This window comes from Maylandia zebra, linkage group LG22 (genome assembly GCF_041146795.1).
Source record: "Maylandia zebra isolate NMK-2024a linkage group LG22, Mzebra_GT3a, whole genome shotgun sequence".
NCBI lineage: Eukaryota > Metazoa > Chordata > Actinopteri > Cichliformes > Cichlidae > Maylandia > Maylandia zebra.
The window spans coordinates 12,256,261-12,280,232 of NC_135187.1; the positions used below are offsets into that span (position 1 = coordinate 12,256,261).

The 23,972-nt window shown below is 41.9% G+C and overlaps 1 protein-coding gene across 3 annotated transcripts in view; it reads right to left on the minus strand.

Annotated features, from left to right (window-relative positions):
• med30 (mediator complex subunit 30) overlaps nt 1–23,479 on the minus strand; it is a 54,561-nt gene extending 31,082 nt beyond the window's left edge. For 2 of the 3 annotated variants that reach the window (XM_012918569.3, XM_014413837.3), the window contains exons 1-4: nt 23,367–23,479; nt 22,532–22,815; nt 20,576–20,734; nt 14,815–14,922 (exon numbers count right to left, since the gene is read on the minus strand). In XM_012918569.3, coding sequence (XP_012774023.2) covers nt 14,815–14,922; nt 20,576–20,734; nt 22,532–22,717 — 453 coding nt within the window. In that variant the 5' untranslated portion in view covers nt 22,718–22,815; nt 23,367–23,479. Of the gene's footprint in view, nt 1–14,814; nt 14,923–20,575; nt 20,735–22,531; nt 22,816–23,099; nt 23,168–23,366 lie in introns of those variants that run through there. The other variant, XM_076879096.1, reaches the window with a different exon arrangement.
• Between the last annotated feature and the right edge of the window lie 493 nt (nt 23,480–23,972).

Below are 23,972 nucleotides of genomic sequence, written 5' to 3' on the forward strand. Positions count from 1 at the left end.
TTTTACTGTATTAGCAATGTATCTGGGAAAAACGAAGCTGTTGCTGTCTGTGTTCATAATTCCATCAATGCTGTCAAGATCCCCCAAACCACGACAGAGCCTCCACCATGTTTGACAGATGGCTGTAGACACCCACTGTTAAACCTCTCTCCTGACCATTTTGGAATATCTTGACAATTTGAACCAAACACTTGAAATTTGGATTTGTTGCTCTATAAGACCTGTTGCTTTTGTCCTTTGTCCGCTGACAGAAGGGTGGAGCTGTATTGGACAGCTTGTAATACACTGACATAAACCCTGCATGCCACAGAGCATCCAAACACACATGGTCTATGGTTTATAACTCATTATTTAAATATATTCAGTTGTTGGGTGTTTTTCAGCTTCTGAAGTAGGAAAGTCAAAGCATAAAAGGTATTATTTCTAACAACTAGTAATGCCATGTGGGTGTCTACTTTGCTTGCCGATGACGTGATATACATTCTTGCCAGTGGTTTCGCATTTTTAGTTGATCCACAGGGGACGGTAAAGCTCAGAGATATGCAGCAATGCACCAACACATGCAAGAAAAGGGAAGACTATTAGACTTGTAAACAATACAGGTTTCAAGCTTCTATGGAAATCAGGTTTTCAAATATTTCACAAAGCAAACACACACACACACACAGCAAGTTTGTTATGATTGAAGGTTACTCATAAGAGTTTGGTAAGAAGCGCTTTATGTAAACAAAAGTTTTACTTGTCCACATGAAAACAACAGGAGGCGCCTGCAAAGGAACGATGAATTAAAATCTCAATTATGCTTTAAATAAGCCCACTTATTAAGTCAACAACAAGCCCTAAACTAAAAAAATAAGTATGAAATAACATATCTTTTGTACAGTGTAAAGAGCGTTTTTAATTTATATTCCATAATAACGTCTTGCTAGTGTTGAGGATTGCAGAATGTGAAAAAAGCTTTCCCAGAGCGCATTAGGACAGCTTGTCTTCCCAATCTGTATATACTCGGATCACTTGACAGAAATCAATTTGCATGCTAATGCTTTGCATAAGAGGAAGGTCACGTCACAAATAAGGCTATCACTTCGATACAAAGGTGTCTAAACTTTATTCACTTTCAGCTCTTGTGTTTAATGTGAGAGAAACACACAGATCTGATACTTTTTTCCCCTTCCTTTTTTGCATTACTCCAGAATTGTAAGGATTGGATTAAGCACTTGCTCCGGCAGGCTTCTAATGTTCTTTTTGTGGGTGTGGTAGCGTTGTGTGCAAAGGTGAAGAGACTGAGTGCAGTCGAGTAGAAGGCTCGCTGCAATGTTTCACTGTAGTGTTAACATTTAAAAAGCAGCCAGGGGAGCTCTGCTCATCTCTTCTGCTGACACTTCTGACCTTGGACTATTATCATTGCAGCAAACGCAGACAGAGTGGCATGTTCAATCTGTACAGAGCCAGTACAATGCACGTACAAAGAGAAGAAACAGAGAAGAGCAGGGCGTCAAGACAGCACACACACACACACACACACTGGAAACACGAGTAAAGCAAACTCGATCTCTTCTCACTGAAGAAAGAACTAAGAGCTCTTTGTCTCACTCAGTACACACACACACACACACACACACTCTCTGTATATATAAACAAAGCAAATCCCCTACTGACGAGGGGAAATAAAAAGTCATCCTAAATAACGCACAGTGTGCTTTACCTAAATCTATGCCATACTCCACTGTTAATAACCACTATGCTCACTTGAGATATGGGAGATATTCTGTGTGGCTGCTGCCTGCGTACTCTAACTCCCTGGTATAGGTTTCATCGACCCAGGGCGGATATTTGCATGTAGTGCTTTGCTGTCGTCATGATGGGCCTGCTTCCCAGGGAGAGATTAAACCTAATCCAGGACTCAAAATAATCTATTATGACAAATGTCAAAACATCACAGAGCAGGGTTTGTCAGTGTTTAGAGAACCTACTTCATATCGCATCGCCCAGTTCAAACAAACGCCATGTAAAAGCACCTATTCCTTTCAAACCAACAACCCATTTACCCTCGTCAACCTTAATAATACAGACGTTTTTCTTGCCCTACCCCTTTTGTTTTGTTTTGCAGCACAAGTAGTTATTCAACTGTTTGGTAATTTCCTAACCTTGAATTTCACTTCATGGATCTAGGTGGTATTTTGGTAGTAAGTACAGACCACATGGAAGGAGAAGAAGTGCAAAAACGTGGGAGTTCCATTCAAGTGAGGCTTTGTTGGAATTTTAGTAAAAAATGTGCCTGAAATTCCAGGCTCTAAAAAAAGAAAAGGAAAAAAGATTCCAAACACCGGCTTCTGCCATAACATTACAGACAAAACTCGAACTGAAAATGAAGCTCCAGATTCAAAGATCGCAAAGCAGTTCAACATGGCACAGATGCCACGGCAACTTGATCTGTGGTTGTAAGCACTGATTCTATCCTCCCCGCCCCGCAGCCACGATCGCTCCAATCGTGGCTGCGGGGCGATCGTGGCTCAAGAGTTGGCAGTTCGTCTTGTAACCGGAAGGTTGCCGGTTCGAGCCCCGGCTCGGACAGTCTGGGTCGTTGTGTCCTTGGGCAAGACACTACACCTACCGCCTACTGGTGATGCCCAGAGGGGCCGATGGCGCTTCTGTCAGTCTGCCCCAGGGCAGCTGTGGCTACAACTGTAGCTGCCTCCACCAGTGTGTGAATGTGAGAGTGAATGAATAGTGGAATTGTAAAGCGCTTTGAGGGCCCCGAAAAGCGCTATATAAATCCAATACATTATTATTTATTTATTTATTTAACTGAATCAATGATTAATTGTGTTACGTTTTCCTAAAACGATCCAGGGGACATGGGAGAGTAAAAAAAACATGTCAGAGTTGAAAAAGGAGACATGGAGGCAAATTTGACAAAGGTTTACACTGAAAGAAACGGACAAGCCTCTACCACCTTTGAAAGAAAAGAATCATACCAAAACCCAAGCAAGAGGTACACTGTCCACACACCAATTTGGGTATTAATTCATGAACCAATTGGTGAGATCTCCTCTCACTTTCTGTTTGACGTCTTAAAAACCGGATTCAATTGGCAATGACGGACTCTCGCTTTCTGTATAAATTTTGTGATGTTTCCTGGACCCGTGGAGCTGAAAAATAAAACTATTTGGAAGTGTTAAAAAGCTGCAGTTCTTCATGCAGCCACTAGAGGCTAGCTCCAAAAGGGAGTCAATCCCCTTAGACTACCATGTTAACATGCCCAACTTTACAGGGGAAACAAGCATGTTTAGAACCTGTTACCAAAAGTGTTTTGGCCTCTACGTATAGTTTTCACCAATAAAAACTCTGAGTAGGATGAAGTTATTTGTTGTTTTTTGTCTGTAGTTGTTTAGCCAGTTCTTTGTCAGCTGAGACGGGAGGGTCACATGTCTAAAAAGCTGACAATAAGTATTTGTAACAATATCGGGAATAAATCCTGATTTGAGTTCAGGAGATGACGTTTGAGGCGAGGAGGAAGAGATTGAGATTATTCTAATGTTAAATGGTTATATATAGTTTAAAGGTCACAAATGGGACTTATATAAGGCATACTACATATTTGGCCTGTTTCTAGCCACATACACAAAACACGACAGGGGGCAAGATAGCGGTTTCCACAAACCAGCAACCCCTTCACAAGACTTTTTAATGGATTCACTCTTTATTTTTTCGCTTTAAGTTTATGACAATGCATTAATTTGTTGGAAGGCATGATTACACACTAATCAAGGCACATTTATGAGTTCACCATTCTTTTTCTTTTAAATAAACTCAAAAACAGTACTTACCGTACCTTTAATTGTATGCAAATGACAGCATGATGTCGCAAAGTAGCCCTACTCAAAACTGGAAGACACGCGTTCATTATGACTGTGTGTAGATATGCGACTTTTATCCCAACACAAAATAAAAGTGAAGCTATAATGCTCTTAGCTTTGCTAACATTTTGTATTATTTATCACTATCATTATTGAACATGCCTGACAAAAAGCCAAACCATCTGCGTCTGGTTTTCAGACTGCTAGAAGCCTGCTGTCACTTGTTGATCTGCTCTTGTCATGCAGTCTGATTGGTACAGCTGCTTTAGCGCAATGAAATCAGTGATGTGACTGACTGGAAGTTCATTAACCACCACAGCCTCCAGTTTCATCCTCCTCTTTTACATGCTGATCTACATACACCAAAATAGCAAGTGCACCTGGAGACGCCCACACAGTCCACTCTGACATCTCGCTGTGCTTGTGCAATTAAAATATGGAGCTACAAATCCTTAAGACTAAAATCACAACCTGTTTTTATACTAGCCTAAATTTTCTGAAGTAGCTACAGAGATTTCACTCATAGCGATAGGGTCTATTTTCCCCCGCTGAATGAAGTATCATCACTTTAAATCTTTGATAAAGTGGGTCCAATACAGCCAACATTTCCTGCTATTGCTTCAGAAAAAAAATGTATTTGAAACACACCATTATGAACCTGTCACAGAAATTTTAGTGCATCTATCCACAAGGTCAAAACCAATCTATACATTTGTCTGCAAAATGTGACATGAGTGTAATACTTCTTGGCATTTTTGACAGTGCAATTGCTGTTACCAAAGAAACCACAGGCCTTACTAAATCAATCAGGATGGGTCTTTATTTTAAGAATAAGATGACACTAAAAAGCCTTTTCCCTCTCAAAGCTTCATCCACAACATTTCCTATTGTGCAATTTGTTTAATTAACATATAAGGGCCCACATTTCCATGTAACTGACTTCTCATACTCAACTCGTTTGTTTAGGTCGTGACTTGGGATCTAATCTACCTTCAACATTTCAGTCCTGACTGACGCTGGCATGTCAGTCCGAAGAAAAGCTGCACTGCACTTCAGATCGCTAGAAAATAGCCGCTCTATCACAGCTGAGCGAAAACTTATCTGACAGTGAATAAATTTTAAAAAAGCTCTTAGGTGTGTTTGATGTCTGACAATTGAAACCAAACGTGAACACCTTACACAAGATATGGGGAAAAAAAATCAAGTCATCTCTTCTTTCTTCTTGTTAATATTTAAAACACCTCCAGCTACTATTTTTTCCCCACACAGCTCTTTGTAGTTGAGGGTCAGCTCAGCTCAGTCTGTTACTGCGATCTAAAATGTATTTATATACTACAGAGGTGTCTAAAAAGCTGATAAGCATTTTCGCTGCTTTTTGATTTATTACCGCCATTATTTTTAATTATTTTTCATATGTTGCAAACACCTTAGCAATGTCAGTGTTCATGACCGTAGATGAACACTGAGACCAAAACACAACAAATCCAAATATCACCACTATGACTGGATGTGCAGAGCTTTGCTAATGAATCCCTAAGCTGGAGCAGAGGCCAAGATCCCTCCACAGATCGAACAACCTGTTTATGTTACTTTGGTCACAAACCGTTTGGCTAGGATGATCACATAAAATGGCTTTTTTTGGCTTACATTACCAAATGTTAACATACCTGCTAACACAGACAAACTTCTACCCACCCAACATAGCAGCTAGTGTCCAACCTTACTTTGCTTCCTTGCTAACGCTGTCAGTAGCAAAATACAAATTAAATTGTCTCTGGAGTTTGTGTTGCAGTCAGTGATGCACTGAGAACAAGTAGCCATTAGTGAACTCTATTGCTAAGCTAACATTAGCTAGTGTTACTCACTGCTTTGCTACGGTGGCCCCTAGAGACAAAGCACGTACAAACTCAAAAACACATGCAAATTCCAAAACACATGCAAACTCCAAAACACTTGCAAACTAAAGAACACATGCAAACTCCAAAACATGTACAAACTCCAAAACACTTGCAAAATCCAAAACACTTGCAAAACCCAAAACACGTACAAACTCCAAAACACTTGCAAAACCCAAAACACTTGCAAACTAAAAAACACATGCAAATTCCAAAACACTTGCAAAATCCAAAACACTTGCAAACTAAAAAACACATGCAAATTCCAAAACACGTACAAAATCCAAAACACTTGCAAACTAAAAAACACATGCAAATTCCAAAACACGTACAAACTCCAAAACACGTACAAACTCCAAAACACTTGCAAAATCCAAAACACGTACAAATTCCAAAACACGTACAAATTCCAAAACACTTGCAAACTCAAAAACACATGCAAATTCCAAAACACAACGGAAGTGCTCCAGGACGCTAGGGGCAGTGTTGAGCTCGATTTGCAAAATAAACGGCAAGTTTGTCTGTATGGGACGGTCTAGTCTCCGTCGCGCTTCCCAGGTTGCCTAGCAACCGTGATACTAACCGCTGGAAACGTGTCATACAACTTGGTTTGACAGAAATGAGGGAGAACATATTTTGTTCATTTGTTTGTTTGTTTCTACATGAGCTTTGTGTGATTTGATAAGTATCTGAGGCTGAGACCACAGAACAGTAAAACATGATTTTTGGGCTTCATTTCTGTACTGAACAGTCATTTCAAGATTAATTAGTAAATAAGAATTAGCTGATGTTGTTCATGAGACTAAAGTCATATCACTTTGGTAATGTAAATATAATATGGCCAATATTCTAGTTATTATATTAATCATTATTAGCTATTACAGCAGTGAACATGAACTCTGTGTCAAATACTGAGCTTCAGTACAGATTCAAGTTGCAGTTATTTATATGTCTTATCACCTTAAATCTTCACTCAAAGACAAGTATCTTTGACAGTGCATATATAGGTGTATCATATATAAGAGACAAATGTTGTTCCTTCAGTATGTTGGCATTACTAAATTTGGCTCATTGCTTACATATATTTATTAAAAGAAAATGTACAAGCTGTGATAACTGTTTCTGATAAAATGAAGAGTAGACTGATATATGAAATATTCCTTTATTGGGTGAGAAAATCAGACCATGTCATAACTGCTTTAAGTCATACAGAATAGATATCAGAGCCTTAAACAGGCTGGCTTCTGCTAAATGGGTTAAACTGGGCAGAAAGTCTACAAACACATAACATCCTTACAGAATATGATGTAACACTATAGATCAACTTACCTCAGAATATATAAAGCATATAAACAATTACAGCAATATGATGCAACAAACACAGCAGTGCTACTGATCCAAAATACTCAAAGCTTCATAGAACTGAAACAAACATTTGTTTTTAGCTCCATTCTGCTGCTGATACATACTTTAGGTTTCTGAATATTACACTTGTTGCTGCCTTTCATAGTGTGTAACTTAAAGGCCCTGAGTACTTTCTCCCACACTGAAAACACTGGAATGATAAAATTATTTGAACATTACCTAATAAGACTGATTCAGGACAGACAATTAGTTATTTTAAACTTTTCTAGCAGTCCTTCACAAACAGGGAACAGTCTGTCTATTCTCTCCATCTGTCAGCTGCTGCTGGCTCTTCCTCCTCCTCTTCCTCACACACTGTTGAGTTTGTCCTGGTGGATCATCAGGGGTGCAAAGCCTCACAGATGATGTGCAGCAGTGGGTCCCTCAGTCTGTCCTCACTCTGGACACTTGCAGTTGTCACACATGGAAATCAAATGTGTGATAAGCTGCAGGATTCAAACACAAGTGTGACTTATAAACACATGTTCATATTTTTATTACACAATCAGAGAGAAAGAAACAGAGAGAGTGCAGGACAGACAGACAGGTTAAAGTCTCAGGTGTATACACTGCTACAAAACAGCACAAAAGAAGGAGGATTTAGTGTTTGTGTTATTACGAAACAAGAGGAGTTCCCAGATGGTACAGTGGACACACATGTGTGACTCCTGTGATTAAAGCATCTTTCTTTCAGCTTAACGAGTGAACCGTCAGCTCGTTCAAACACACGTTAAAGTCCGTTTGGCTCGACACCACCGAACAGAGGCAGCAATATAACATAGCTAACATTAACAGTGCAGTGAATCTTCCCTGTGCTGTGATATTCAGGACTGCAAACCGAGCAGCATCACTGACTTTCAGCTTGTTGTGTTTGTGGATATATGACTGACTTTAATTATCCACAAAATCATCACAATCTCTGTAAGATTAAGGTCGACTATATATATTTTTTTTTAAAGTAAAGGCTTTAAAACCAAGTTAATTCTGAAAGTACAGACATGACTAATGTCACATAACTTTCCCGACATGTGGCCAACAATAATGGTTTAATGTTCTTCATTAAAAAAATATTTGCGCATAAATAAGTGACATAATATTCAGTACTTACTTCTGAAAGTTTACACTTCCTCCGCTCCGCTTCCACCGTTTTTTTCCGGCAAAATTATCCACACCACCACCGCACTATGAAGTCTGGGATATGTTGGGCCATGAAGGCTACACCGACCCATCCTTAAAATTCAGGGAAATTATGGACGCATTTGAGGGCCGCATTTCGAGCAGCCTTTGAATTGGGAAAGCCTTCTCTTGTCGCTGTGACGTAATCGGCCTTAAAATGCGGCCTTTAAGGCTGCAAACCCCAAATCCGGTCATTGGTACTTCCTGGCTTGTGTAGTTACTAGGTAACAAAAGCTCAACACTGCCCCTAGCGTCCTGGAGCACTTCCGTTGTGTTTTGGAATTTGCATGTGTTTTTGAGTTTGCAAGCGTTTTGGAATTTGTACGTGTTTTGGATTTTGCAAGTGTTTTGGAATTTGTACGTGTTTTGGATTTTGCAAGTGTTTTGGAATTTGTACGTGTTTTGGATTTTGCAAGTGTTTTGGAATTTGTACGTGTTTTGGAATTTGCAAGTGTTTTGGAATTTGTACGTGTTTTGGAATTTGCATGTGTTTTTTAGTTTGCAAGTGTTTTGGATTTTGCAAGTGTTTTGGAATTTGTACGTGTTTTGGATTTTGCAAGTGTTTTGGAATTTCAAGTCAAGTCAAGTCAAGTCAACTTTATTTGTCAATTCTGCCACATGTACAGGACATACACAGAATAGAAATTGCGTTACTCTCAAACCCTAGTGATTGGAAAAATGCAAATAAAATAATTAAAAAGTAAAAATTTAAATAAATACAATACAATTTTACGTATAACAAAAAAAAAGCTATGCAATATACAATATACAATATTCAAGTAAGAAGGCATAGTGGTGCAAAATAGGCAAATAGTGCAATGGGGATTTAGTAGTGTACGGTAAGAGATAGTGTAACAACAAAGTCTTATGAGGTCCAATGCTCCACAAAGCGACTGGAGCAGGCCAGTGAGTGCGTCAGAGAGTGAGTGTGTGTGTGTGTGTGTGACAGAGTTCAGTGAGACCGTGGTGGAGAAGAGGGGAGAGGGGGGCAGAATCGGGAGGGAGTTTAGCTTCCTGACAGCCTGATGGATGAAGCTGTCCTTCAGTCTGCTGGTCCTGGCCTGGAGACTCCGCAGTCTCCTCCCTGACGGCAGCAGCTTGAAGAAGCTTTGCATTGGGTGCGTGGGATCAGCCGCTATGCAAAGGGCTTTTTTAGTGAGACGGGTGCTGTAAATGTCCTGGAGGGAGGGGAGAGAGACACCAATGATCCTCTCTGCAGCTCTCACTATGCGTTGGAGGGTTCTATGGCAGGACGCATTGCAGGCTCCAAACCACACAGTGATGCAGCTCGACAGGATGCTCTCGATGGTGCCTCTGTAGAAAGTGTACATGATGGGGGCTGGAGCTCCTGCTCTTCTTAGTTTGCGGAGAAAGAAGAGACGCTGCTGTGATTTCTTGGCCAGTGCTGTGGTGTTGTACGTCCAGGAGAGATCCTCTGTGATGTGCACACCCAAGAACTTGGTGCTGCTCACTCTCTCCACAGACGCTCCGTCAATGGTCAGAGGAGCATGTTGGGTGTGCATTCTCCTGAAGTCCACAACAATCTCCTTCGTCTTCTCCACATTCAGAGAGAGATTGTTGTCAGCACACCACGTGGCCAGGCGTCTCACCTCACTTCTGTAGTCGGTCTCATCCCTGTTGCTAATGAGACCCACCACCGTTGTGTCGTCCGCAAACTTGATGAAGAGGTTGGAGCTGTGTGATGGAGTGCAGTCATGGGTCAGCAGAGTGAAGAGGAGGGGGCTCAGCACACATCCCTGCGGGGCCCCCGTGTTTAAAATGATGGTGCTGGATGTATTACTGCCGACCCGTACTGCTTGAGGTCTTCCGGTGAGGAAATCCAACAGCCAGTTGCACAGTGAGGTGTTGAGCCCCAGCTGGACCAGTTTTTGAGTGAGCTGTTGGGGGATTATAGTGTTGAATGCTGAACTGAAGTCTATGAACAGCATTCGAACATATGAATCTTTTTTGTCCAGGTGTGTGAGTGCTGAGTGGAGTGCAGTGGAGATGGCATCATCGGTTGAGCGATTGGGCCGATACGCAAACTGGAAGGGGTCCAGGGAGGGGGGCAGGACAGTCTTGATGTGCTGCATGACTAGTCGTTCGAAGCACTTCATCAGGATGGGAGTAAGTGCAACAGGACGGTAGTCATTAAAGCAGGAGGGAGATGACTTTTTTGGAACCGGAATGATTGTGGTGGCTTTAAAACATGTGGGGACGACAGCCTGGATGAGTGATATGTTGAAGATGTCTGTGAAGACATCAGTGAGTTCCACTGCACAGTCTCTCAGTGCACGACCAGGAATGTTGTCAGGACCCGGAGCTTTACGTGCATTGATCCTGCTGAGGGATCTCCTCACGCTGTCCGGGGACAGAGTCATCACCTGGTCACCAGGAGGGGGTGGGGTCTTCTGTGCAGTGGTGCTGTTTCGGACTTCAAAGCGAGCAAAGAAAGTGTTCAGCTCGTTCAGCAGGGGGATAGTACTGTCACAAGTCTGTGGTGGGGGCTTGTAATCTGTGATGGTCTGAATGCCCCGCCACAGGCTCCGTGAGTCTCTGCTGTCTTTGAAGTGATGGGATATTTTCCTGGAGTACTGTCTCTTAGCCTCTCTGATGCCACGGGAAAGGTTGGCCCTAGCTGTCCTCAGGCTTGCCTCGTCTCCATCTCTGAAGGCAACATTCCGAGCTTTCAGCAGCCTGTAGACCTCTCCTGTCATCCATGGTTTTTGATTGGCCCGGACAGTTATGGTTTTCGTGACTGTTACATCCTCAATGCACTTGTTGATGTAGGCTGTAACAGTCTCTGCGTACTCCTGGAGGTCAGTGGTGTTGTTGTAGGTGGCAGCCTGCTTAAACATGTTCCAGTCTGTGGTGTTAAAGCAGTCCTGTAAAGCCTCTGAAGACCCTTCTGGCCACACTTGTATCTGCTTACGAACCGGTTTGGTGGCTTTAACGAGCGGTCTGTAAGCAGGCATTAGCATGACAGTGATGTGGTCTGAGGCGCCGAGGTGGGGGAGGGGAAAAGCTTTGTAAGCTCCTCTCTGGGTGGTGTAAACAAAGTCCAGTGTGTTATTTCCCCTTGTTGGAAAGTCTATGTGTTGTTGTATTTTTGGAAAAACGCACTTTAAGTCTGCATGATTGAAATCCCCAGCCAGGATGAGAAAAGCATCAGGATGGGCTGTCTGCTGCTCACTGATGTGCTGGTACAGTTCATTCAGTGCCTCGCTCCTGTTGTTGACATTGGAGGAGGGAGGGATATACACAGCGCACAGTAGTATGGCTGTATATTCCCTCGGTAGATAGAATGGCCGGCACTTAATAACCATAAACTCCAGCACTGGTGAGCAGTGTTTCCAGACCGCAACAGCATCGCGACACCAGGCGTCACTGATGTAAACACAAAGTCCTCCCCCGCGGGTCTTACCTCCCGCGACGATGACTCTGTCAGCACGGTAGCATGTTAGCTGGTCGAGCTGAATGGCGCGGTCCGGGACACTGTCGCTAAGCCATGTTTCCGTGAACACAAAAGCACAGCAGTCCTTTACATTCCTTTGAGATGAACGTAGCAGTCGGATGTCGTCCAGTTTATTTTCTAGCGAGCGTACGTTGGCCAGAACGATAGAGGGGATGGCGGGTTTGTGTGGGCTAGCCGCTAGCCTAGCTCGGATGCCACCGCGCTTACCCCTCTTCTGCTTCCTCTCACACCGCTTGAGGCGCATCCATTGTGGGCGAAGTGCAGGAGTGGGGGTCGGTGATTGAGTAGGCCTTCGGAGCAAACCCAGATCTTTCAGCTTCTCGATGTCCACAGAGTTTAACTTAAAAAGTTTGTTTCTGCCGATGTCGAGAAGAAGTGTTCGGGCATATCCTCGCTTGCACACAGATAGACGCGACAAAGACTTACAAAAACACTGCAACTTACAGGACGAAAAACACGAAAAAGTAGTTTGTTCGGGAGAGAGAGAAGCCGCTGCGTGTGCACGCGCCGCCATGTTGAAAAAATTTTACGTGTTTTGGATTTTGCAAGTGTTTTGGAATTTGTACGTGTTTTGGAATTTGCATGTGTTTTTTAGTTTGCAAGTGTTTTGGATTTTGCAAGTGTTTTGGAATTTGTACGTGTTTTGGAATTTGTACGTGTTTTGGAATTTGCAAGTGTTTTTTAGTTTGCAAGTGTTTTGGATTTTGCAAGTGTTTTGGAATTTGTACGTGTTTTGGAATTTGTACGTGTTTTGGAATTTGCATGTGTTTTTTAGTTTGCAAGTGTTTTGGATTTTGCAAGTGTTTTGGAGTCTGTACGTGTTTTGGAGTTTGCATGTGTTTTTTAGTTTGCAAGTGTTTTGGATTTTGCATGTGTTTTGGAGTTTGTACGTGTTTTGGAGTTTGCATGTGTTTTTTAGTTTGCAAGTGTTTTGGAGTTTGCATGGGTTTTGGAATTTGCAAGTGTTTTGGAGTTTGCAAGTGTTTTGGAGTTTGTACGTGCTTTGTCTCTAGGGGCCACCGTACTTTGCACTGTGGGGAAGCAGCAAAGAGTGACTGAGGCACAGCCAAGTAGCAAACTCTGGGGTTTAAGAAGCAGCAAGCGCAGAAAACTGCAGCTCCCAGTGCAGCTGCTTGAGGCTGCCTTGAAAAGCAGTCAATGCCCCATAGACTCCCATGTTAAAATGTCAAACTGCACAGGATTAAAAAGTATATTTACAGCTTAGCACAAAAAAGCCCAAAACATTTTGGCCTCTATGGATAGTTTCCTCCTCCATAAAACCAGTACAGGGGGCAGATTTTTATTATAACTCATCCATCTGAGGAATAAGGCTTAAAGTTATGGCATATGGCTGATAAGGCCAAACAGGAAGCTGTAGCTGACAGCTGCTTTTCAGATCTCACCTTTGCTAATTTCATATACTCATTTGGATGTTTTCACCGCCTTTGATGTATGAGCATTTTTAATGGATTTTACAAAAAAAATAGTGCAGTTTGCTGTGCTTTCTGGCTCAAATAAACTAAATTAATCAGCATAGCGAGGTTTTAAAATGATAGTCCAGTAACCAGTGGGTGTAGTCGCAGTGTTTACATCCATCTTTGAGGTACAGTCTATGGGTAAGGCACACGGTAGCATGTCTTTTAACATACAGGTGAGTTCACAGGAAGTTGCAACTCAGCCAAGGTCTCATTTAAATAAGTTACATTATAATCAACTCCCAGATTGGCAAAAATTACATGGAAAATGCAATTAAACAGAACTACATTGTCAGCAAAACTCAGGGATGCCCCCTGGAAGACATCATGTGTTATTCAATTTCCCTGCCACTGGCAACAAAGACAACAAACTTATTATTAATATGATGATTATATAAGGATCACATGCCTGTAGGTCTATATCAGCACTCCAATGTTCCACAAATACTCCCAAAAGTCCCTGTATTTCCTTGGAAGGCTGAGGTTGGAATTACATCCGCCTCTTCATTAAATATGGTAAGAATCAGTCAGCCAGTCCAGGTGCTGCACTCAAACTAATATTAAACACTTTTATGCAGACAGACAAACATCGAACACGACTCTCAGACACCCGAGGTGCAACACGACTACAAAGCCTTTTCAAAAACGTAGGAATTAGGAATTAAGTTAGACAACTTCAAATTAATTTTTAAAAGCCCAATAATAATAATAATAACAATAATAATTACTACAATAAAATCTGTATACCACACTGTGCTGGATTAAATGTGGAGGTGATGCTTGAGTGGTGCGCATTAAAACAGAATCAGCTGCACAACATATCAAATTGAGTTCATTTTGAATCAGTCACAACATAATATCTGCTCGGTTCAATAAGATCAACAGTAAACCTCATATGAGATGAGTCTCCTTCATTTTAACCGTACGCTCCTCCTGCACAGTTGGAAAAATGTCATTAGGTTCAAATATTGGGTCTTCAAACTGCTCCTCAGGTTCCCCGACTGACCAGGAGATTCAGGTTTTGATAAAAATTAAACTAAAAAAAAAAAAGATAGCTGAGGATGAATCTAGTCCCCAGGAAAATGTTGTAAAATGCATTTGTGGTTAATAGGATTTCCCAGTGGTATCATGACCTCCTTTAAACACACAACCACTATCATCAGACAAAGTTTATCAAGTGTGGCCTCTTAATTTTGTTTTTGCACAAACCTTCTGTACAACCTGGATGGTTGCAATTCAAATAAGAGCAAACCTGCAATTAAAAATTCGGGTTAATGATGTTGAGTAAAATTATTCATCTGGAATAAATTGCACGCCTAATTATCATGTCTTGTCTGTACAATGATACTGAAACATCACTGAAATAACACCATGTTTATAGCTGAAATAAAAAGAGACTGAGATATCACTGTGAGCCTTTTCAAACCTTTCCCATTTTTTCTCTAATAAGCTTCTCCTCGTGTTGTTACAGGCTGGAAATCAAACCTGTAAGCCTGTCAGTGTTGTGCTGTTCATCCAGAACACCATACCTTGTTGACCTCCAGGATTTCTCTCCTTTCCTCACTGGCAGAGCGGCTCTGTCCACCTGATCGGTCTTCATGTTTGGAGCCGTCATCTTCCACAAAGGGTATCAGTTGCTGGAAGGGACAGCAAACAAAAAAATGTGGTTGTATTACTTACTGTAAGCAAGACAAGCGTAAGAGGATCGCTCCCAAAATGCTGACTTATTCAGATAACTGGATTGTGTTTCCCTGCTTGGAGTCGCACAGTAAGATCCATATCGTAGTTTTTTCAATAAAATCTGTTTAAAGATTCACCTCCTGATGCAATTATTCTCTTTCCTACTTCTATGTTTTTCCCCAATCTAACGTCTAAGGTCCAAATAAATTAAAAGCACTGTGCTGCCTAGTCACATCTTTCCTATACGCCCACTGAGCGCAGTTATAGGCCACATTTACATGTGTATGGGAAATCTCAACTAAGCTATATTCAACATATCTCTATGCCTTCTCGCACGATTGTTCCCACAAAGTGGTGAAAATGGGGATTGTGTGCAAGTTCTCGAACACTCTCTTCAACGTGGAAAGACAGGGACAGGAAAAGAGTGAGAGGGAAAAGCGAGTGGGAGATTAATTCATTTTTAAACACTCTGTGTACTTGACCTTGTCTGCTTGACACTAGAGTGAGGCTGATGTGCAAGAGCCTTCAGGCGAGGCAGCGTTCCCGAGAGCCGACAGGGTCACTGCCTGCTGCTTTGCGTCACACTGCCCCCTAGTGGGCACCTCGGTGTGGGTAGGGGAGCAGGAGGCTTGCTGCAGTCACACATCAAGTAATGTATGAATGTCTTGAGAACACACTGTTCCTCATAACACACAGACAGCAAGGATATAAAAGACCTGCACTGACAATGTGTGATTGATGTTATGCTATCTTTGCAGAGCGACTGCACAAAATTGAATTTTGTCAACAACAAAATAATAGACTGTAAAGCACACGCAGTGAAAATGGAGTCAAACCTGAGTTTCATATTCTCAAAAGACAGCAACAGTTTTATATAGCATGACATTTTATGGGTTTTAATAAAGGCTGTGGACGACTCTGCTATGGTTTGTAATACTGGAAGCTAGAAGTTCCTGTTACAAAAAAACATCTAGAAAAACATTGTTTTCCTTTCCAAAACAATACTGCCATACCAGACAAGATCACAAACATAGATTAGGTAGGACAGTCTCCAAGCAACATTAGCTAATAAAAAAAATATCCCATATGGTGGAATAGCAAACCTTCCTCCAATAATGACTTGGCAAAGCAGTAAATTATGACTGACTACAGATTTTGGCCCGTGTTGTGCAGCTGGAGCAGAGGCCCTGCAGACAGTCGACGGCTGATTTAAGTAACCTGATTCATCTGGAAGCAATGACTGACTAGTGTATGAGTAGAGTTGGAGCCAGACAATATCAAGACAAGCACAAAGGAAGTTATAAAAAAATAAAATAAAATACAGACAGAGAGAGGAGACTAATAGAGTAGGATAGCACTGAAGAGGGCAAGAGTCGTGGGAAAAGAGCCAGAGAGAGGTGAGAACAGAAAATGGGCACGGGAAAAAGAAAGGCAGACAAAGAAGAAAATAAAGAATGACAAAAAGACATAAAAGTCTGGAAAAAGTTTCTTTACTCCTGTCAGTTTCCAGGCTTAGCTCTGCGCCAAACTGTAAACTCTGACTCTTGGAGGGAGAAAAGACAGCAAGGACATGTGCAGGATATTATACCAGACAAACTATGAGCTCGCCTTCAACTTTGAGCAGGAAAAGATGAAAGTTTTTTCATTAGATAATTTGAGGCCGAAGCCAACGACATATCACATTTTAAAGGTGGTGGGCTCAGTTTGGCAGCCCGCGGGGGGAAAATGAAATGTGCTGAGTAGGTTGGGAGAGATGGATGGAGAGTGTATTTTGTGTGTGTGTGTGTGTGTGTGTGTGTGTACATGTAGCTATGCAGCACGTGCACGTCAAAGTGTGAGTCATAACCCCTGCCTCTTCCACAGAAAGATGGATGTGGTTTCCTGGCTGACAGAGAAGAATGGCCTAATGAAGTTCTCCAGGTTGCCTCAGTGAGACAAAAAGAAAAGGGTAAAAAAAGACTGGAAAAAAAAAAACAGCAGGGTGAATGTGTAAGAGGAGAGGGAAATGAAATGGCATAGCTGTTCACTGCAGGAAATGACAAGAGGAGAGCAAGACTTGGGACCACAGGGAAAAAACAACATGGGAAAGCAGAAAAAGACAGAGAGACAAAGCCAACAAGGACAAACAGACCGGCCCGAGAGAAAGAAGGAAATGAGCAGAGATCCAATATCTAGCAGATATCAGAGAAAAGAAGATGAAAGTGGTAGAAAATGTGGGGAGGAGGAAGAAAAATGCATCTAAAAAGGAAGAAAGCAGATTAAAGTCTGAGAAGGGGCAAGCAAAAAGCTGCAACGAACGACAAGTGGAAAGAAAAAGGGGCGAAAGCGCTGACGTGTGCAGTTGGTCCAGCTGTTCATTAAACGGGTCTGCTGCTAATTAGGCTGAGATGAGGTCACGCTGCCCGAGTCATTGATTCCACTTCCTGTTTCAGGCAGCCAATAGTGAGCGGCTGTCAGGCAGCCACCTGAATTCTCTAGGATGATAAATGGCATGCATGCTGGGGCCAAAATCAACAACCCCTCAGCCCCAGACAAACATGGTGAGAGGAGCTATTGGCTGGTCAGCACCGGACTGGGTCTCAGCCTCGGGGGGAAATGAATAAACATTTAAATAAGGTGGAATGAGCAGGGGGAGGAAAAAAAATAGCCAGATGGTGTAATGACTCAATGAAGGAACGGCAAAAGGAAAATGTCAAAGAAAACCCGTCACCGGCTTTGATTTAAGGGCACAACTGCACACGAGAGTCACTTTGAACAGATCGTTCAAAATGCCTCTCGCTGACTGTACTCCTCAATGCAGAAAATGTACGTGGTGGCAGCCATCACAAATTTGTTCCAATTTAAGACTGGTCTCCTCCCACATCCTCCTTTATCCTCAGTAGGAGCCTGGTGAGAAAGATTAGCTCCGAGCCAATCTGTAGAAATTGGGAAGGGACTGCCGCAGTCATAAATCCAATCAAACAGTAGTGGATAGCCGTGCCGGAGCCCCGCATGGTGCCTCACAGAGTGCACCCCCAGCGAGCCAGTGCGTGTGGAATTGCACATGTGGCGAAAACATGCTATTGTGCCAAGTTACACTGCACCACTTGCATTTCTATGTTGTACATTTATGTGTGTGTCGGGGGGGGGATACAATTGTGCAATCATTCTGTGAAGGCAGGCACGGAAGGAGCGGGGCTAAGAGGCAAAGTGGTGTTGTTGCTCCTGAAGGTGGATGGTGACTGTAACCAGCAGTAAAGAGGCTCTGGAGACTCACCTGAAACGACCAATGAATCTGCTGCAGGCAGAGAAAAGACAGACCTAGAGGGAGTAGGTGAGATAAGAGTTCCCCAGGGTAAATATGTGTGTGTTTGTGTGAGCAGCTTTGTGAGAGGGTGTGTGTGTGCATGAGCAAGGGGATATGGAAGTTACAATGGCCTGCTTCCTTTAAACCAACAGCTTCCTAATTTAGCAGACAGCTTTTACGAAAAGCCGGACTATGTGAGGCGACGGCTGAAAGCACAAAAAAAAAAATCCTGACAAGCATATAAAGTATTTGTTGACGTTCACATCTAAAAAGATCAATCAGTCAACTTAAAATGTAGTATCAGCACTTCCCCGCTTACAGCCTCATCATGTAAAACCTAAATGCAGTTGCAGGTGTGCTTTATATAATAAAAGCATGACCTAATTTGAGGTAAGACAGCATCTTGAAAGTAATAACAAATGGACAAAATATGTAAAATACAAAGTATAATACAATGTGTTTTATCAGGTAACAACTATATTAAGCTGGGAGTAATGTGTATTTCATTTAATCTCCTTTCAGCATGTAATACCTAACCAAATCCAAAGCAGAATGTTTGTAGCATGATCCGGGCCTGCTTACCCACTAATTTTATTTGTTTGTTTCATTAATCTTTTGTGAAGAGGGGGAGAGTGTTGTTCATGAGTGAATGGAAGACGGATTGAGAGGTGGACCAGCAGATTGGTATGGTTTGAGCAGAAATATAGGCGTTGTACTGGACTGCCATGGTTAAGAGAGAGCTGAACTTTACAAGTCAACCTACAAATCCAACCTTTACCTATAATTATGAGTCCTGGGTAATGACCAAAAGAGTAAGGCCACGAATACAAGAGGCCAAAATGAGTTTCCTTTATAGGTTGGCCGGGCTCAGCCTTTAAGGTGGGGAGAGGAGTTATTTCTAAGGCTGAGCATGGCTGGGTGGACTCTGGACTCCGGACAGTATGTCAGCAACACACAAAATCCACAATCAACATGTCTCACTACTGCAAATACTTTATTTACTTTTGGTGAGGGCGGTGCCTGTATAGAGCCTGCAGGAAGCCGGACACATTACACTCGCTCACTCAGGGTGAATTAATCAGATCATAGCCTGATATCACATATCACACTGACTTTGTAATATGGAGCTAATGACTTAAAAACAATTTATTGTCCAACTGAGTCTGACATTTATGTCCTCACACACATCCATGCTGGCAATGCATTGGAAAGTGCATCAGTACATGTGTGTAATCAGACAGAGCTCTTCGGCTAACTTTACCTTACCTTTACCCGAGTGCACTGACATGCATCAACCCATGATTAAATCTCAGTGTTCCCAGGTGCACGCCAATCTTTTGTATACTTAAATCAACTTGCACCAATGTCATCACCTCTCCTCCACATCACAGCCAACAAATCCCAACTGCTTCTTTTGTCTGCGTTATGCAACCAGTGCGTGCCGCCACTGTAGACGTGCGTCATATTGCTTCAGTCTCTGCAACAGGACCGGCGTGTGCAGCAAATACGGATCAAAGAAATGTTAGAAGCCCTTTTGGAAAGTTCAAAGTTTTCCATTTTTTATGTTTCAGGCTCATCTTAAGATTAATTTTCCCTCCTCGTCAATCCTTTTATGATTTATAAGTGCACTCTGTTGTCCCCTAACCAACCAGCCAATGTAAGAACCTGCTAACTGTTCCCACCTCACACTTAAAAGACTGAAGGCGGCTGAGCGTTAGCTGTTAGAGCTCCTCTGTTATGTAACAAACTGCTGCCATTTCCTTTTAGACCTCTTTTAAAGATTTAAATATATCGGCAAGCTTTCTTATAACTTTTTACTTTTCTTTTAAACCTTTAAGGCTTTTTTTATTTTATTGTTAACTACTGAGTTGCACTGTATTTTCATTCTTGATGCTGCACTTTCATGACTCTGTTTTATATTAATACACCAACTGTTCAATCATTTGGAGCTTACATTTATGCTTTTCTAATCTTCTTTAATTTTTTCCCCCCGTTTGTATGACTGTATTTTGACACATTCTTCATTATTACATGTTTCTTCTGAAATATTTTGTATTGATGAATGTTGCAAAAACATTTCATTAATAAACTTCACAACTTTATTTTTAATAATTATGGAAAGTGCACCACTAGTGGTATAAAATAACTGATATAACTGTGTGTATATATGTGACAGGAAATGGGGAAAAAGCACAACGGGTTTCCTTTGGAAATGGAAGGAAGTTTCACAAATGTGACTATTTTACCAACTTTTAACAGAAATTCAATAACGTCAGTAAGAGAAAGCTGTGATTAGCATATTTCTTAGTGTTGTCGTGTCTCACCTCTGGAGGTATGGGGTCGAGGCCGGCACAGTTTTCGTTGCATTTATCGTAGACGAGGCGCAGCTTGCGGAAGAGCACAGAAAGCGTTCGTAGATGCTCCTGGAGTTTCCCCAGCCTGTCCTGGTGGGTGTTGGGGTGGTAAGTGACTCCATTAGGCAGCTAAGAAGAACCAACGGGGAAACTCTGTGTTAAATAAAGTACTAGAATTTTCTTAGTGCTAATAAAAAAGCTAAACTTATTGATCCTCACTGACTGCCAAAGCATCACGAAGCCTCTGTTGTTCCCCAGCTGATAAGAAAGCATTAGGAAATCCTCTGATAAAAAAGTGATAGTGTTCTTTCTACTTAAGAACGGGAGCCATCAGTCTGAAAAGACGCTTTAAAATGTGTTTAACACGTTTGTGATCCTGCAACAATATGGCATGTGGTTTTAATAATCACAATTTAAAGCACCAAACATAAACTGCGCAGCATCAAAAGATAAACAGCTTCAGCTCAAGCACTTTGAATGGTTTCTTTTTTCCCCACTCACTCCCATACTGAGGCTGCAAAACTGGCTTTCAACAACAATGGGTGTTAAAGAGCAGCATGACATGTTTTTTATTGAGAGGATCGACAAGCCTCTGGAGCAGCACTGTCTGATTATAAACATCCTGCATAGCATGAAACAAGCCTGCCTTGAGGGCAAGCAAAGAGAGAAGCAGAAGGGAGACAGACAGAGAGAGACGGAAGGAGTGGAGGGAGGAGAAGACACATGAGGAAGTATAAAGGCGGCCTGTGATCTAAAAAAACAAGTCACAACAATGCTGTTTGTGCATTCTGCGGCTGAGGTCGCGCTCGCTCGGCCCATCTCGCTGGCTGTGATCTTAACAAGGTGCGGGAGCGGCGTCTCGGAGGAGCAGGCAGACATCCACGATAAACTCATTCCAGTTGCATCTTTAAGATGAGGTCAAAGCTGAACTACATGTGAACTGCAGACCAAGCTAATGCACAAATAAATGATCTCAAGGAATAATAACAAGCATCCGCTGGCACTTAAATGCAGTAAAGACTGATGCACTGTTTGGAAATAAAAGAAAACATTTGGAAGGAAAGTGCACTAACACATCTGACATAAAAGCAATACGTTCAGCTCAATGATATATGTAGGATGACTTCATGAGTCTTATCTACGAGCGCTCCTTCTTTGTTATGACAACATAAACAAAGCCCTGCAAACACAGGAGGAAACCACACAAAGGCAACATCCTTGCTTAGCCAGTGTTGGATTTATCGCAATCACTTTGACAATGGTTGTCATATCACATTGCTGCATGGAAAAATGCACTTAAATTTTTTTTAAGTGATATTAATTTAACTTCAGTTTTATGCTGTGGTTCCTGTCCCCAGATTTAAGAGGCACTGCCTTATGCTAATATGTATTTTCCCTGCCTTAATGATTGAAGGCATAAAAAAGGGTCTGTACTTTTCCTGCTCCTAGTTGTCAAAATGTAATTTGTGAAAAAGGCATATTTGGAGCCTAGACACTGATTAAAAGCTTCCTTACATCTTTGTACTTTCTGCCAAATTCTTTCAGAATACAATCTACATGCCACATTATTTTAATGAACCTTAAACTGCCTCTGCAGGCTTCTCAAATCAAGTGATTTTGGCCTTTTAACTGCACTGCGCTTCTTGCTGGCTGCGGTCGTCTCCCATTTACCATCAAGACTGCAGGCATCCTGTTGTTTTTAAATCCTGCATCAAAATGTGTTGATAAAGAACTGCCATCCTGACTGGCATTTGCTTTGTTATTAGAATAATAGTCATCATGTTATGTTAGTATCTCTTTTTTTCCCCCCTTACATCTTTTGGCTGGTCTGTTTTCATGACAGCGTGTCCAAACCTTTAATTTTACTCATCTTGTGTCATACTTAAGAGTCTCACATTGGTTCTAGAGCTACAAACGTGACCATACCTGCATGTTTCTGAGGAGCTGGAAGATCTCCATGGTCCTGAGGACGATGTCTTGGACCGTCTCCTGACCGATGCGACACAGTGAGGCCGTGTTGACGTCCCGTGCTGCCTGAGCCTGCTGCTGCTGTTGCTGCTGCTGAGGTGGCGGCTGCCCGCCAAAAGGTGACACGAGAGGAGGGGTCGTCATGGACACTGCAGGTGACGATGCTGCTGGAGAGGATGGATTGGAGGGAGGTTCACGTGTTTCCCTGTCAGGTTATTCCACACCAGGAGACATTTACATGCCTTTAGGGAGCAATTTAAAGAGGATAAAGAGAAGGAAATTTAGAGAAGTTAAAGGAAGTCTTGGTCATTGCGCTTGCTTTGTGAATACTCAACAGCATAGAGTTTAGCAATATCAGCTTAGCTTTTAGCTAGGCTAAAGTTTGATAAAAACATATTTTCAGCTATATAAAAACTCCACAAGTGCTAAAAAGTAACAAAAACAACGCGTTAGTCTCTGTGCTAACGCCATAGCCTTTAAAATAAGTTATCTACGCGGATTTGAATCTATTTAAACGATAACTCACATCAGTACAAGTCTCTCAAATGCCACCCCGAGCTTTGAAAGACACACCCAGATACATGAAATAGAGTAACGGGTTAATCATCGCTCATGTAAAAGTACAGTGATTGTCACAAAAGCTAAGTGGACAGTCACACCATACGACACTCTCGCTTTCTCTACGTTTATTTTTTGTGGGTTTTTTTATATATATATATAATTTTTCTACCACATCAACTCACAGAGAGTATTCATGTTTGCTCACCGGCACAATTACAACATGTTAGGTTACCTGTGTGGTGATAATTTATCTCTTTTGTTGACATGTCAAATCCCTCTGCTTCAGGGATCTCAGCTGCTGCTGCAACTATCGCGAGAAGTCTTAAGTTGACGCCGTTATTTTGGGTTGTAAACAATGTAATAGAAGCGAAACGTGAAAATGTGTGTGTGTGTGTGTGTGTGTGTGTGTGTGTGTGTGTGTGTGTGTGTGTGTGTGTGTGTGTGTGTGTGTATTTATTTATTTTTTAATTTGGTATAACTTTAACGAGAATAAGATGTTATAACGGACATGTACTAATATCAAATATGCCTTTGGTCAACTACTGCTTCCCTCTGAATGCTTCTAAGGCATGAAAACATTACGGTAAAGCAACGCGCACACCAAAATGTGCTCGGGCTACTTGGGGTAAGAGCGACACATACTGGCTCATTTTTTTTATAACAGCATCACTACCACACATCTGAGTTCATCAGCCCCCAGGCCAATTTACGCCACATGATTGCTTCTCATGGGTCATTCTCTTTCCCTTACTCTGTGTTAAATTAAATCCCTCAGTGCATCTACCCATCCATTATTTATAGTCTACTGTACAGTTGTGCTTGGATTGTTTTTTGAGCC